The sequence below is a fragment of the Symphalangus syndactylus genome, chromosome 5 (assembly GCF_028878055.3).
Source record: "Symphalangus syndactylus isolate Jambi chromosome 5, NHGRI_mSymSyn1-v2.1_pri, whole genome shotgun sequence".
Lineage (NCBI taxonomy): Eukaryota > Metazoa > Chordata > Mammalia > Primates > Hylobatidae > Symphalangus > Symphalangus syndactylus.
The window spans coordinates 122,235,357-122,249,533 of record NC_072427.2 but is presented as its reverse complement, the minus strand read 5'-3'; the positions used below and the strand labels follow the sequence as shown (position 1 = coordinate 122,249,533).

At 39.2% G+C, this 14,177-nt stretch overlaps 2 protein-coding genes across 7 annotated transcripts in view; one reads left to right on the top strand and one right to left on the bottom strand.

Moving 5' to 3' along the window:
- The window catches only part of USP8 (ubiquitin specific peptidase 8), a 122,260-nt gene extending 114,339 nt beyond the window's left edge, over nt 1-7,921 (top strand). For all 6 annotated transcript variants that reach the window (XM_063639459.1, XM_063639457.1, XM_063639458.1 and 3 more), the window contains 6 exons: nt 964-1,176; nt 2,338-2,548; nt 3,977-4,213; nt 5,227-5,369; nt 6,740-6,872; nt 7,054-7,921. In XM_063639459.1, coding sequence (XP_063495529.1) covers nt 964-1,176; nt 2,338-2,548; nt 3,977-4,213; nt 5,227-5,369; nt 6,740-6,872; nt 7,054-7,239 — 1,123 coding nt within the window. In that variant the 3' untranslated portion in view covers nt 7,240-7,921. The remainder of the gene's footprint in view (nt 1-963; nt 1,177-2,337; nt 2,549-3,976; nt 4,214-5,226; nt 5,370-6,739; nt 6,873-7,053) is intronic.
- Nucleotides 7,922-8,892: 971 nt separating this feature from the next.
- The window catches only part of USP50 (ubiquitin specific peptidase 50), a 51,425-nt gene continuing 46,140 nt past the window's right edge, over nt 8,893-14,177 (bottom strand). Inside the window, exon 6 of the mRNA XM_063638512.1 lies at nt 8,893-9,178. Coding sequence (XP_063494582.1) covers nt 8,993-9,178 — 186 coding nt within the window. The 3' untranslated portion in view covers nt 8,893-8,992. The remainder of the gene's footprint in view (nt 9,179-14,177) is intronic.

The window sequence follows — 14,177 nt, the reverse complement described above, 5'->3', positions numbered from 1 at the left end:
GAAGGCATTCTCTGCCCCAGCACTGTCCAGCAGATCTTTCCGTAGTGATAGAAATGTACTATATCTGTGCTGTCCGGTATGGTTTGTGTCTACTTTGAAACGTGATTAGTGCAACTAAGGAATTTTTTTTTTTTTTTTTTTTTTTTTTTTTTGAGACAGAATCTCACCCTGTCACCCAGGCTGAAGTGCAGTGGCATGATCTCAGTTCACTGCAACGTCTGCCTCCTCAAGCGATTCTTCTGCCTCAGCCTCCTGAGTAGCTGGGACTATAGGCATCCACTACCATGCCCGGCTACTTTTTGTATTTTTAGTAGAGACGGGGTTTCACCACGTTGGCCAGGGTGGTCTCAAATTCCTGACCTCAGATGATCTGCCCGCCTCGGCCTCCCGAAGTGGTGGGATTATAGACATGAGCCATTGTGCCCAGCTGGAACTGTATTTTTTGACTGTAATTGTGTATCCATCCGTGGATAGTCAGTACACTCTAAAGTAATAGTACCCAAATAACCTCTGCTTCCCTTGATATCTACTCCACAGTATGGTTTTTTTTGTTTTTGTTTTTTTATTAATTATTCCTCATTTGGCATTCTGGGTGAGTTCAAACATTTGATAATGCCAAACTTCCAGGGGTCATTTAAAGGAGTTTAAAAGAGGCTTCTCTACTAGAGCTCCTAGTTCATGAGAAGTGAGATAATCTATCTCAAGGTGTCTCTAAGAACCATGACCCACATTAAGAGGTTAAAGGTATGTGTTTCATGGGAAGGTCTCAGACCTTAGTCGTATGACTAATGTTAACCTAAATATTAAATGTCCTGGAAGGCCCAGCATCTTATGAGTTAACATATTAACTGTTTACAAGATGCCTGTGGTACAGGTGCTACAGTTTGCTGCCATTTATAGTATAGAACCTTAATTTCATATGCTCAGCATTTTAAGACATCTTGTTTCCTTTTTCTTCCTCAGGCCAACATGTTATCCTAAAGCTGAGATCTCAAGGCTTTCTGCTTCTCAGATTCGGAACCTCAATCCTGTTTTTGGAGGTTCTGGACCAGCTCTTACTGGACTTCGTAACTTAGGAAATACTTGTTATATGAACTCAATATTGCAGTGCCTATGTAATGCTCCACATTTGGCTGATTATTTCAACCGAAACTGTTATCAGGATGATATTAACAGGTAAATAAATGTCATACTTTTTGCATTACAATGCTAAAAGGATGATCTAACCATATTTCCTGTCTTAGTCCATTAGTTTTCTGCTGCTATAACAAAATACCTGAGACTAGGTAATTTGTAAAGAATGGAAATTTATTTTCTCTTAGTTCTTGACTGGGAAGGCCATCATCTAGGTGCCGGCATCTGGTGAGCTTTTTTGCTGTATCCTCACATGGTAGAAGGTGGAAGGGCAAGAGGACAAACTCCTCCTGTCAAGCCCTTTAATAACGGCACGTAATCCTATTCACCAGGGAAGGGAGCCCTCATGGCCTTATCACCTCTTTAAAGGCCCCATCTCTTAATCCTGTCACATTGTCAACACCTGAATTTTGGAATCTTTGAAGTGAATCTGGTGGTAACCTATGAATAAGTAAGCATTTTGGTGTAGGGCTACAGTATGTGAATAATTTCATGTTGACATCAAGAACCCATTTTACCTTTCAAACCATGGTACTTACTTACCATTCAGCTCCAGAGAAGTCAAATTAGGAAAGAGGAAAATATCTTTATCCTTAGGAATAATGAAGGCTGGGCATGGTGGCTCACACTGGTAATCCTAGCACTTTGGGAGGCTGACGTGGGCAGATCACTCGGAGCCCAGGAGTTTGAGACCAGCCTGGGCAACAAGGCAAAACTCTGTCTCTACAAAAATTAGCTAGGTGTGGTGACACATGCCTCTAGTCCCTGCTACTTGGGAGGCTGAGGTGGGAGGATCACCTGAGCCCAGAAGGTCAAGGCTGCAGTGAGCCGTGATTGTGCCACTATACTCCACCAGCTTGGGTGACAGAATGAGACCCTATCTATCTCAAAAAAGAGTAAAGCCTTCTCTGATTAGTAAAGGACAGACAGGATGAGAGCAGTGCCAGAAAGCAGAACCTCACTGTCATGAACTGGAGCCTGTTGATGATGAGGAGACGATGCAGGGCTTGCAGCCAAAAGAAGGAAGCTGAAGGGATGTAAGCAAGTCAGACTCAGATGAGAATCTGGTGGTAAGCCTGCAAATAAGTAGTTTAATGTAGTGCTACAGTATGTGAACAATTTCATGTTGACATCAAGAATCTACTGTACCTTGCTTAACTTTTAAATTTCCTTTATTGTTTTTTGTAACTTTTATTTGCACAGGTCAAATTTGTTGGGGCATAAAGGTGAAGTGGCAGAAGAATTTGGTATAATCATGAAAGCCCTGTGGACAGGACAGTATAGATATATCAGTCCAAAAGACTTTAAAATCACCATTGGGAAGATCAATGACCAGTTTGCAGGATACAGTCAGCAAGATTCACAAGAATTGCTTCTATTCCTAATGGATGGTCTCCATGAAGATCTAAATAAAGTAAGAAATTTGATTTTTCTAAGTTGCAGAGACTCTTTAGGGTTGCTTAGTAGCACTGTATTTTTATAGCAGTTTAAAATTCTAGTTGGTGATAGTTCAGTGCTTGTTTATTCAAATAGTGACTGTATAAGAGAATTATAAAACATCTGGTAAGTGTAATATTTGAAGCATATACAGTTGGTATTTACTAATTAACAAGCAGTATTGCTGAGAAATTTGCAAATGTTAAAATAGTTATTGGAGTTTGTGACCCACATGTATGTGAAAGTAAAATCATAAACAAATTATAAAAGATTATAGACAGTTTGAGCATTTTTATTGTATGCTATGTTTATATAATATGTGTATGTTATTGTACATACCCTTATTCTTTTCTTTTTCCCAGTCCCTTAAAGTGAAACATGCCTTTATTCTTATACATCCTTCTAAAATAAGAATTACTTGGCTGGGCACAGTGGCTCATGCCTGTAATCCCAGCACTTTGGGAGGCCAAGGCTGGTGGATCACCTGAGGTCAGGAGTTTGAGACCAGCCTGGCAATAGGGCAAAACCTCATCTCTACTAAAAATACAAAAATTGGCTGGGTGCAGTGGCATGTGCCTGTAATCACAGCTACTCAGGAGGCTGAAGCAGGAGAATTGCTTGAGCCTGGGAGGCAGAAGTTGCAGTGAGCCGAGATTTCAGTGACCACTGCACTCCAGCCTGGGCAACAGAGTGAGACTCTTTCTCAAAAAAAAAAAAAAAAAAAAAATTATTACATGTAACCAAATGACTCATGTGACTAGTTACTATAAAGGCATGTGTGTATACATAAATGACCACCCTCCATTTATATACTACAACTTTTTAGCACTTTTTGTCTCACATACTTTTGGGGTCACTATTCTTAACCACTGAACAGATATATATATACACATATATATATAGAGAGAGAGAGGCTAGGGCAACAAAATTATATCTATCCAGTTGTAGCCCTAATTCCCAGCTATATGTGGGATATCTTTTCTCAAAACCAAACTTTTTAGCTTTTTCTTTTTTTAGTAGAGATGGGGGGGGTCTCACTGTGTTGCACAAGTTGGTCTCGAACTCCTGCCCCCAAGCAGTCCTCCTGCCCCCAAGCAGTCCCCCTGCCTTGGCCTCCCAGAATGCTGGGATTACAAGCATGAACCACCACATCTGGCCCTTTTCAGCTTTTTAAATAAAAATTTGGGAAATTTCAACAAGTCACATTCCTTCAATAAAGTGGTTTTTTTTGATATTTTTGGCTAGAATTATTTTTTGCCACACTCAAGGAGATCAGAACTCCTTTATGAGAACTACAGGTGTTTCTAAATCTGCCAAGTGTTTGTATTCACTTTTATTCTTTCAATTTATATTTAAGTGTTGCCTTTGAGATATTAATATAGAGCTTAAATCATCTTATTTCCAGGCTGATAATCGGAAGAGACATAAAGAAGAAAATAATGATCATCTCGATGACTTTAAAGCTGCAGAACATGCCTGGCAGAAACACAAGCAGCTCAATGAGTCTATTATTGTTGCACTTTTTCAGGGTCAATTCAAATCTACAGTACAGTGCCTCACATGTCACAAAAAGTCTAGGACATTTGAGGCCTTCATGTATTTGTCTCTACCGCTAGCATCCACAAGTAAATGTACATTACAGGTAAGTTTAAGATGTAAAGAGAAAATGATTTATTGGATAAAAATGCTGTTTCTATGGATATAGAGATGTAAATTTCTGGTCTTTACCCTTATAAACATTTTATCAGTAAAACTCAGCCGGGCGCGGTGGCTCACGCCTTGTACTCCCAGCACTTTGGGAGGCCGAGGTGGGCAGATCACGAGGTCAGGAGATCGAGACCATCCTGGTTAACACAGTGAAACCCCATCTCTACTAAAAATAGAAAAAATTAGCCGGGCGTGGTGGTGGGCACCTGTAGTCCCCACTACTCGGGAGGCTGAGGCAGGAGAATGGCGTGAACCCGGGAGGCGGAGCTTACAGTGAGCTGAGATCTCGCCACTGCACTCCAGCCTAGGGGACAGAGCAAGACTCCGTCTTAAAAAAAAAAAAAAAAAAAAAAAAAAAAAAAAAAAAAAAAAAAATTTTATCAGTAAAACTCAATATAAATTCTGTTTTATAATTAGGCCTATGTAGATTAGAAAGAATTAGAAATTTCTTTTTTAAAGATACCTTTATTAAATATTCTTTCAGAATTGTTAGTATGTTTTTAAAAAGTTTTATAATTTGGAAAGTTGTCTGTTGACTAACTTAGGCCTACTTTTCATAAGCATTTGCTTTACATGGGGATATCAAATAAATATCCTGTTTTCCATGTATCAACAATGTTTCTTATATAAAAGCTTGTTGATACCTTTAGTCTTAAAGTACCTCCAGAATGTCATTTCCTCCAACAGGTTTTCCCTGATTGACCAGGTTAGGGGCTTTCCTGTGTCCTGTCACAACACACTGTAGGTAGCACTCACCACACTCTGTGCTGTCATTGTTCACTTGTCTGTGCTTCTCACTAGATCACAAGCTTTGGGAAGGCAGGAACTCTTTTGTGTACATTGCTTTTGAATCACTGGTGCCTGCAGAGTGACTGACTAAATAGGTGCTCTCTGACATTATTGAAGAAACGAATTAACGAGTATCTGCTGCTTATTTTTTTCTGCCAGGATTGCCTTAGATTATTTTCCAAAGAAGAAAAACTCACAGATAACAACAGATTTTACTGCAGTCATTGCAGAGCTCGACGGGATTCTCTAAAAAAGATAGAAATCTGGAAGTTACCACCTGTGCTTTTAGTGCATCTGAAACGGTAAAGGGGAAAGTTTGTCCTCCTGTTCAGTGAAATTAAATGAGGGAATTTTAAGTTCTGTGTAATTTATACTTGTACTTCCTGCCATGGGTACATAACAAAGGACAATTATCTGGTTACAGTAGATCTAGGGAAATAAAGCAGAAATGAGACTGTTAGTTCACCTCACTGTTTTCAATACCAGAGCAAAATGACAATACCACTATTTCATGTAATTCCTTATAATTTTAAATAATTACAAAGCATCAAGTGAAAATGTATAAAAAATGTTACAGTATAATTCAAACAAATTAGCACATGAAATGTAACATTCAAACAGCACACTAAAATAGACTTAGTTATGTGTTAAATGGAATTTATAATTTTTAAAGTATTTTAATGATAAAATATGTTAATGATACCATTAGGTACAGAAATAATTTCGTCCAGATTTGTCCAATTGATGGAAAAGATCTAGTCCTATAATAGAAAGAATAATGACAAGTTATAAAACACGAACCAAATCTTTTGCTGATTCTTTAGTCTTCACATAATCCATGTAACTCAAGAACTTTGAGTTGATTTTTTGAAAAACTTTTTAAAGGAAGTTGTACTTTTTTATTGAGAGCTGTAATTTTTGTCAAAAAAAGCATTTCTTTTAAAAATGTTTTATCTTGTATTGAGATTCTTAGTTCCTTATGTTAATTTCCAAATTGACATGTTCAGATTTCTCTTGTGTAAATTTTTCTAAGCTAGTTTTTTTCCATTGTCCTAGTTGAGGATTCTGGAAGTATAAACATTCTATAAGTGATTACACATTTTAAACATTCTATAAGTGATTACACATTTGTTAAAATTTTAATGCTGAATATTTTAAAAATTATGAAATAACCATATTACACCAACCAAGATATCATTGTTTTGATGTTTAAAGGAGCAGAATATGCCGGAATAATGGAATGAATGGCATTATTTTAGTCAGTAGTCTCCCTACTCTCAATTTCTGGCTCTAGTTTCCTCTGAAGTACAAGCTTGACTCGAGAGCAGCTGTCATTCTTTCTTTTGTGGTGATCAGCATTATAAATATGTGGGTCTTACCTTCCTAGAAGACTCATGTAGCAGTTGTAGCTGGACCAGAGTATAGTCCTACCTCTACCATTCTGGCTGTTTGACCTTAGGCACATCATTAAATATCTGTGTGCCTCAGTTTTCTCGTTTGTAAAATGGAAATGAAGCCAAATGTCTTTAACAGGTTCCTCTACTACTAAAATTCCAAGTCTTTGTATTTGAAATGGATTTTACGGTCCTGGCCAAAAATCTAGATGCTAATGAATGAGGATTCATCCTGGTATCTTCCTCTGTCGGTGTAATTGTAATGTTTTGTTCTGCAGTTTTTCCTATGATGGCAGGTGGAAACAAAAATTACAGACATCTGTGGACTTCCCGTTAGAAAATCTTGACTTGTCACAGTATGTTATTGGTCCAAAGAACAATTTGAAGAAATATAATTTGTTTTCTGTTTCAGTAAGTATCTCTTTGAACTGAAGACTTTTTTTTTTTTTTTTTTAAACTTGCTTTGAAACAAAAAGTTTTAAGTGGTTTCCTACCTCGTGGAAGAGTAAGAACAACATAAAGCTTTGAAACTGTTGGCATATTTTAAATAACAATTTTAATTGAATTGATTTTTCTATCTTGTTTGGCACAGAATCACTACGGCGGGCTGGATGGAGGCCACTACACAGCCTATTGTAAAAATGCAGCAAGACAACGGTGGTTTAAGTTTGATGATCATGAAGTTTCTGATATCTCTGTTTCTTCTGTGAAATCTTCAGCAGCTTATATCCTCTTTTATACTTCATTGGGACCACGAGTAACTGATGTAGCCACATAAGGAGACATAGGTTATAAACTAGTTATCTTTTAAAAGGCTCAGCAACACAACTCTTGAAATGCTTATCAAGATAATGGTAGCTATAGCTGGCCGTTTAGAGGAATTCCAGGACAGTGGGAGCTGTGTTACTAGCACTATATAATTCCGGTCAGTGCTGACAAATAACATTTAACAAGTATTGCAGTAAGCATCACTTACAGGTACCATTTATTTCAAAACAACTTTTTTAGTCTGCTCCAAAGTTAAAATAATTAACTAGCTAAGCGTTATTATTCGACTGGTCTAAAAACCATTGTATCTTTTTTTTTCCTTTTCACTGTTACGGCCTTTTCACATTTCTAAATCCCATCTTGATATACTATGAATACTCTAGAATGATGTAAAGCAGATAGGAATGTACGTGTACATATTTATTGCATACTTGCACATCAAATCGATGTACATAGTTTAACACGTGGTCCTTTTGTGAAACCTAGAACTCAGAGGATTGCTTTTTTTCTTTCCGCCTATTTTGAGTAACTTCAGTGCTTTCTTAGGGAAATGACAGGGCAAAGCAATTTTTCTGTTGGCTTTGGGCTGTATTTGTGCACTAAATCTTTATTCTAAAAAAAAAATGGAAACTAATTTTTTTAAAACGAGAATTTCATTTACAGCTACATTAAAATCTTAATGAGAAAAATAATTTATAACCCTGTGGATGTTCTGTCTTTAATATTATATTATCAAATATAGGACAGTAAAACCATAGATTTTATACACAAACGTGCTATATAATAACACCCAGAGTCATTCTTTCAAGACTAGTATTCTCACATATTGAGAATATTCATTCTAAATATTAAAGTAAAAATGCCGGGAGTCAGGCATGATTGCAAAGTGAACTGCATTATTTTTTTTTTTTTTTTTTTTTTTTTTGAGACGGAGTCTTGCTCTGTCGCCCAGGCTGGAGTGCAGTGGCGCAATCTCGGCTCACTGCAAGCTCCGCCCCCCGGGGTTCACGCCATTCTCCTGCCTCAGCCTCCCGAGTAGCTGGGACTACAGGCGCCCGCCACCACGCCCGGCTGATTTTTTGTATTTTTAGTAGAGACGGGGTTTCACCATGTTAGCCAGGATGGTCTCGATCTCCTGACCTCGTGATCCGCCCGCCTTAGCCTCCCAAAGTGCTGGGATTACAGGTGTGAGCCACCGCGCCCGGCCTGAACTGCATTATAAACTACGTCTTTACAGAGTGATGTATTAAGAGAGTTAAAGGAGCTTATAACTTACTTAACCGAGGGACTCAGTTGCTATATATGCAGTCAGTAAAACTCTCCATATAAAAATAAGATTCCAAAAGTGTTTCAGAAAGAGACCACCATTAGCAGGCTCTCAGGGAGAAGATGAAAGGATGGGGTTCAAATTGTGAAGCTGACAACTTTTCATGTTTTACAATTAGTCTAAGAGACCACTTCTTGGCTAAATTATTGTATCAAATATATTCAAATCATATTCTTAAACTCAGAGCCATGTGAACAAAAATTATTTTTGTTGAGCTTCATGAGTATCTGGAAAATAGTTTGTTGAATATATGTGATGAGGAGAAATTTTCTGATCAACACTGAATTGTGAAAGCTGAACTCGCTATATAACTGCAGTGTTTTGAAGGTCTCCACCCATTAGCATTGCATTATATTCACACTGCCTCTTTCAGTGAACCAAGACCCATGCTGATTGCTTGTTTTGCAGTGTTCAGGAAACACCATTTTCCTGGCTCTTAACGCTTTTGTATTGGTATGGAAAAGGGCTGGTAGCTATAGAACAGGAGATACGCTGTAGCATTTTGAACAGAAGTATCTGGAATCTCACTGACTCGTGTGTCATCAAAGCTATACCAGGCCTGGGTGACTGAATTCTTGCAGAAAGCAGTGTAGTGGCCACCATCCAGATCACCAAAATGGTTCTATAGGAGAAAGGAATGTCAAACTTAGTATTCACATATGAACACTAACTACTGGAACAGAAATGATAGGGCCAAGAAATGCTTTTTAAATTGTCCCTTATACTAAATTGAAAGGAAGTGATAATTTTGTTGTTAAATCATGCATATAGCCTGACTGCTATATTGCTTCTCATTTCATTGTAACTACTTATATGTTGTGCCCATTGACCATCATCTGTGAATAAAGAAAGACAATATTTAGCAGCATCTGATTAATGTTTATCAGTGAATATTTAGTTAGCACTTACTATACATCAACTATTAAGCATTAAAGGAAATTTGACAAGAAGATAATTCAGGCCGGGCACAGTGGCTCACACCTGTAATCCCAACACTGGGAGGCTGAGGCAGGTGGATTGCTTGAGTCCAGGAGTTCAAGACCAGCCGGGGCAAAATAGCAAGACTCCATATCTTTTTAAAAAAACAAAAAAAGATGAGCTAGGCATAGTGGTGCACACCTGTAGTCCCAGCTACTTGGGAGGTTGGGGTGGGAGGATCTCTTGAGCCCAGGAGGTCAAGGCTGCAATGAGCCGTGATTGTACCACTGCACTCCAGCCTGGGTGACAGAGTGAGACCCTGTCTTAAAATTGTAAGTTCATTTAAGTAAGATGGCTTTTTTTTTTTTTAAGTTAGGATAAGCCACAGAAGAGACATTTAACATTAGAATAAGGATCTTAACTGCATATTGTTACAGCACAAATTGAGGGGGCTATGTAGCAACAACCCCTCAATCACCCATAGGGTACAAAAAATAATGTGTCTCATTTTCCTTTTTCCATGTCTTTCCTAACCCAGTATTGTTTGGAACAAAGGCATTAGAGAGGTGTACTTCCAAGGAGGTGTTATGGTGTATGATAAGGGTCAGCAAACCACGGCCCGTGGGTCAACTCCAGGCTGTTTTTGCAAGACCCATGCATTAGCAATGGATTTTATATTTTTATATGGTTGGGGAAAAGATCCAAGTAATAATAGTATTGTTATATGTGAAAATTATATGAAATTCAAATGTCAGTGTCCTTAAAGTTTTATGGGAACATAGTCATGCTCATTTGTTTACACTTTTCAGTGGCTGCTTTAATGATACAACAGTAAAATTGAATAGTTGCAGTCAATACCATATGGCTTATGAGGCCTAAAATATTTATTATTTGGCCTTTAACAGAATAAGTTTGCTGACCCTCTGCTGTAGAGGAAGAAAATTGATTATTTGTTAACTTACTTTTTATTTTTTGAGATGGAGTCTCTCTCTATCGCCCAGGCTGGAATGCAGTGGCACGATCTCGGCTCACTGCAACCTCCGCCTCCCGGGTTCAAGCGATTCTCCTGCCTCAGCCTTCCGAGTAGCTGGGACTACAGGTGCCTGCCACCACGCCCAGCTAATTTTTTGTATTTTTAGTAGAGATAGGGTTTCACCATGTTAGCCAGGATGGTCTCAATCTCCTGACCTCGTGATCCCCCCACTTCGGCCTCCCAACATTATTTATTTTTATTTGAGACCAAGTCTCGCTCTGTTGCCCAGGCTGGAGTGCAGTGACATGATCTCAGCTCACCACAACCTCTGCTTCCTGGGTTAAAGCTCTTCTCCTGCCTCAGCCTCCCAAAAGTAACTGGGATTACAGGCACGCACCACCACACCCAGCTAATTTTTCCTATTTTTAGTAGAGAGGGGGTTTCACCATGTTGGCCAGGCTGGTCTTGAACTCCTGACCTCAAGTGATCCACCTGCCTCCACCTCCCAAAGTGCTGGGATTACAGGCGTGAGCCACTGCACCCAGCCTATTTATTTTTAGAAACAGTTTCTTGCTATGTTGCCCAGGCTGTACATGAATTCCTAAGCGCAAGCAATCCTCTCACCTCAGCCCCCCGAATAGCTAGGACTACAGGCATACACCACCATGTCCAGAATGAAAATGGATCTGTCTAGTTAATTTCAACTGTGAATTCAGGTGTAATAGTACATTGTGACCTTAGCGAAATTATTTAACCTTTCTGAGCTTTAATTTCTCATCTATTAACATGGTTTGTTTTGTATAGCTGTTATCAAACATCTCATGTATTGAGAGCTAGTACACAGGAGTTACTTATTCAGTATTCCCTTCAACCTTCATCTTTCCCACCTCTCTCCTTACAGGTAATAGAAATATCCGAAATTCACATTTAAAAGATCAAGGTTCCGCCGGGCATGGTGGCTCACGCCTGTAATCCCAGCACTTTGGGAGGCTGAGGCAGGCGGATCACTTGAGGTCAGGAGTTTGAGACTAGCCTGGCCAACATGGTGAAAATCCATCTCTTCTAAAAATATAAAAATTAGCTGGGCATGGTGGCGTGTGCCTGTAATCCCAGCTACTTGGGAGGCTGAGGCAGGAGAATCACTTGAACCTGGGAGATGGAGGTTGCAGTGAGCTGAGATCGTGCCATTGCATTCCAGCGTCGGCGGAGCCCTAAACAGGAAATTTAACAACAGTATGGTGTGTGGTTTATGCTTTGTGACTGCCTGGGCATAAAGACAGCCCCTAGTCTCTGTAACCAGTATGCTCGGGTTTTAAAGGTCACACAAGGACACTCGAGGTAAAGTCTTAGGCCCCCCTACAAGATGAGAAGTTGGATTGAGATCCACATACAAAGCCAGGACCTTTAAAGACATTCACCCTCAATGGAAGGATTAAAAAAAAAAAAAATCCACCCTCTAGTGCTTGTGTTAGCTTGGACTCATGGTACAGAGAATAAAAGTCATTCCTGGGAATTTGTCACCATAGACCTACCTTCTCACCAGTTTGGGATTCAAATTTATACTACTTGTGTGGTCTGAGAATCCTGTGAACTTAATATGAAAAGTATTTCTAGGGCAGTTGCCAGAAGGAAACAGAATTTCTAGATTGTTGCATGTTAACTCAGACCTAGCAGGATATCCACATATGAACCCCAATGAAGTTGAGATCACAATTCAAAAAAACAGAACATGCAAGGGGACAGTTTATCATAAGAGTCAGAAGGCAGTAAGATTTAAACCCCCAAGGACTTAGATAATAGAATTATTAAGCAGAGGCTACAAATAAAGTATATTTAAATATATTTAAAAGAAGGAAACAAACTTTAGAAACTAAATCGAATTTTCAGAAATGAGAAATACAACATAGTTGGCTGTCCACATTTACGGGCTCTGCATCTTCAGAATCAACTAATGTGATGGGAAAGATTTGAAAAAATACAATAAAAGTATACATATTTTAAAATACAATGTAACAACTATTTACATAGTATTTATATTGTGTTAGGTATTATAAGTAATCCAGAGATGATTTAAAGTATATGGGAGGATGTGCACAGGTTACATGCAAATACTACTACAGGCCTGGCATGGTGGCTCACACGTGTAATCCCAACATTTTTGGGGATGGAGGTGGGCAGACTGCTTGAGCCCAGGAGTTGTAGACCAGCCTGGGCAACATGGCAAAAGCCTGTCTACACAAAATACAAAAACTGACCAGGCACAGTGGCACGTGCCTATAGTCCCAGCTACTTGGTAAGTTGAGATGGGAGAATCACCTGAGCCCAGGAGGTCGAGGCTACAGTGAGCTGTGACTGAGCCACTGCTCTCCAGCCTGGCAACAGAATGAGACCTTGTCTCAAAAAACAAAACAAAAAACACCATAAAAGACACCATTTTATATAGGGCCCTTGAGCATCTGTGGGTTTTGGTAGTCAAAGGGATCCTGGAACCAACTCCCTGCAGATACCGAGGTACAACCGTACTGGAAATTAACTTAATGAAGATATTAGGACACAGAATTAGAGAATGAATAAACTGGGCTGGGCGCGGTGGCTCGTGCCTGTAATCCTAGCACTTTGGGAGACCGAGGTGGGTGGACCATGAGGTCAGGAGTTCGAGACCAACCTGGCACACATGGTGAAACCCCGTCTCTACTAAAAAATACAAAAAAATCAGCTGGGCCTGGTGGCGTGCACCTGTAATCCCAGCTACTTGGGAGGCTGAAGCAGGAGAATCGCTTGAACCCGGGAGGTGGAGGTTGCAGTGAGCCGAGATCGTGCCACTGCACTCCAGCGTGGGTGACAGAGTGAGACTCCATGTCAAAAATAAAAATAAAAAAATAAACTATAAAATGAAGTTGGGGAAATTAGCAAGAATTGAGTAGTGATGGAAAATACGGGGTAAGAGGCATGAAAAATGGAAAGACAATATTCAGCACATGTCCTGTAGAAGTTCTAGGAGGAGAGAATCAAGAGTAGAGGAGCAAGGCAATATTATTAATGGCTGAAAATGATTAATGAGACACGAATCTTCACATTTAGGAAATGCAGCGAGCCAGGGATAAATAAAAATAATACTGCGGAACAACATAGATAAAGAGAAAAAGCTTAAAAGCAACCAAAAAGAAAAAGAGTTTACCCACAAGAATCTAATCTGCTGGTAGAAGTTCTCCATACAGCCATAGAAATCAGAGACAATACAGTAGCTTCAAAATAATAGAGAAAAATAACTGTCAATCTAGAATTTGATTTCTAGTTATCACCCAAAGATGAAAGTGAACTAAAGACTTTTCAAAGACTGAGAGACTTTAGGATAACAGACCCTCACTGAAAAGCCTACTGAAATATTTGCCACATGAATTTTAAAAATTCAATAAAGAAGGAAGAAGTGATACATAATAGACAGCGATTAACAAAAAAGACTGATGAAGATCCGGGCAAATATAACTCAATATGAACCATAGAAAACCATGATAAATAATGCCTCCTTTGGAGGCATATTAAAAAATGAATAAAAACCGGCTGGGCATGGTGGCTCACGCCTGTAATCCCAGCACTTTGGGAGGCCAAGGCAGGAGGATCGTTTGAGCCCAGGAGTTTGAGACCAGCCTGGGCAACATAGTGAGACCTGGTCTCTCAAAAAAATAAAAAAGTTAGCCATGCACAGTGACATGCCTGTAGTCCCAGCTAC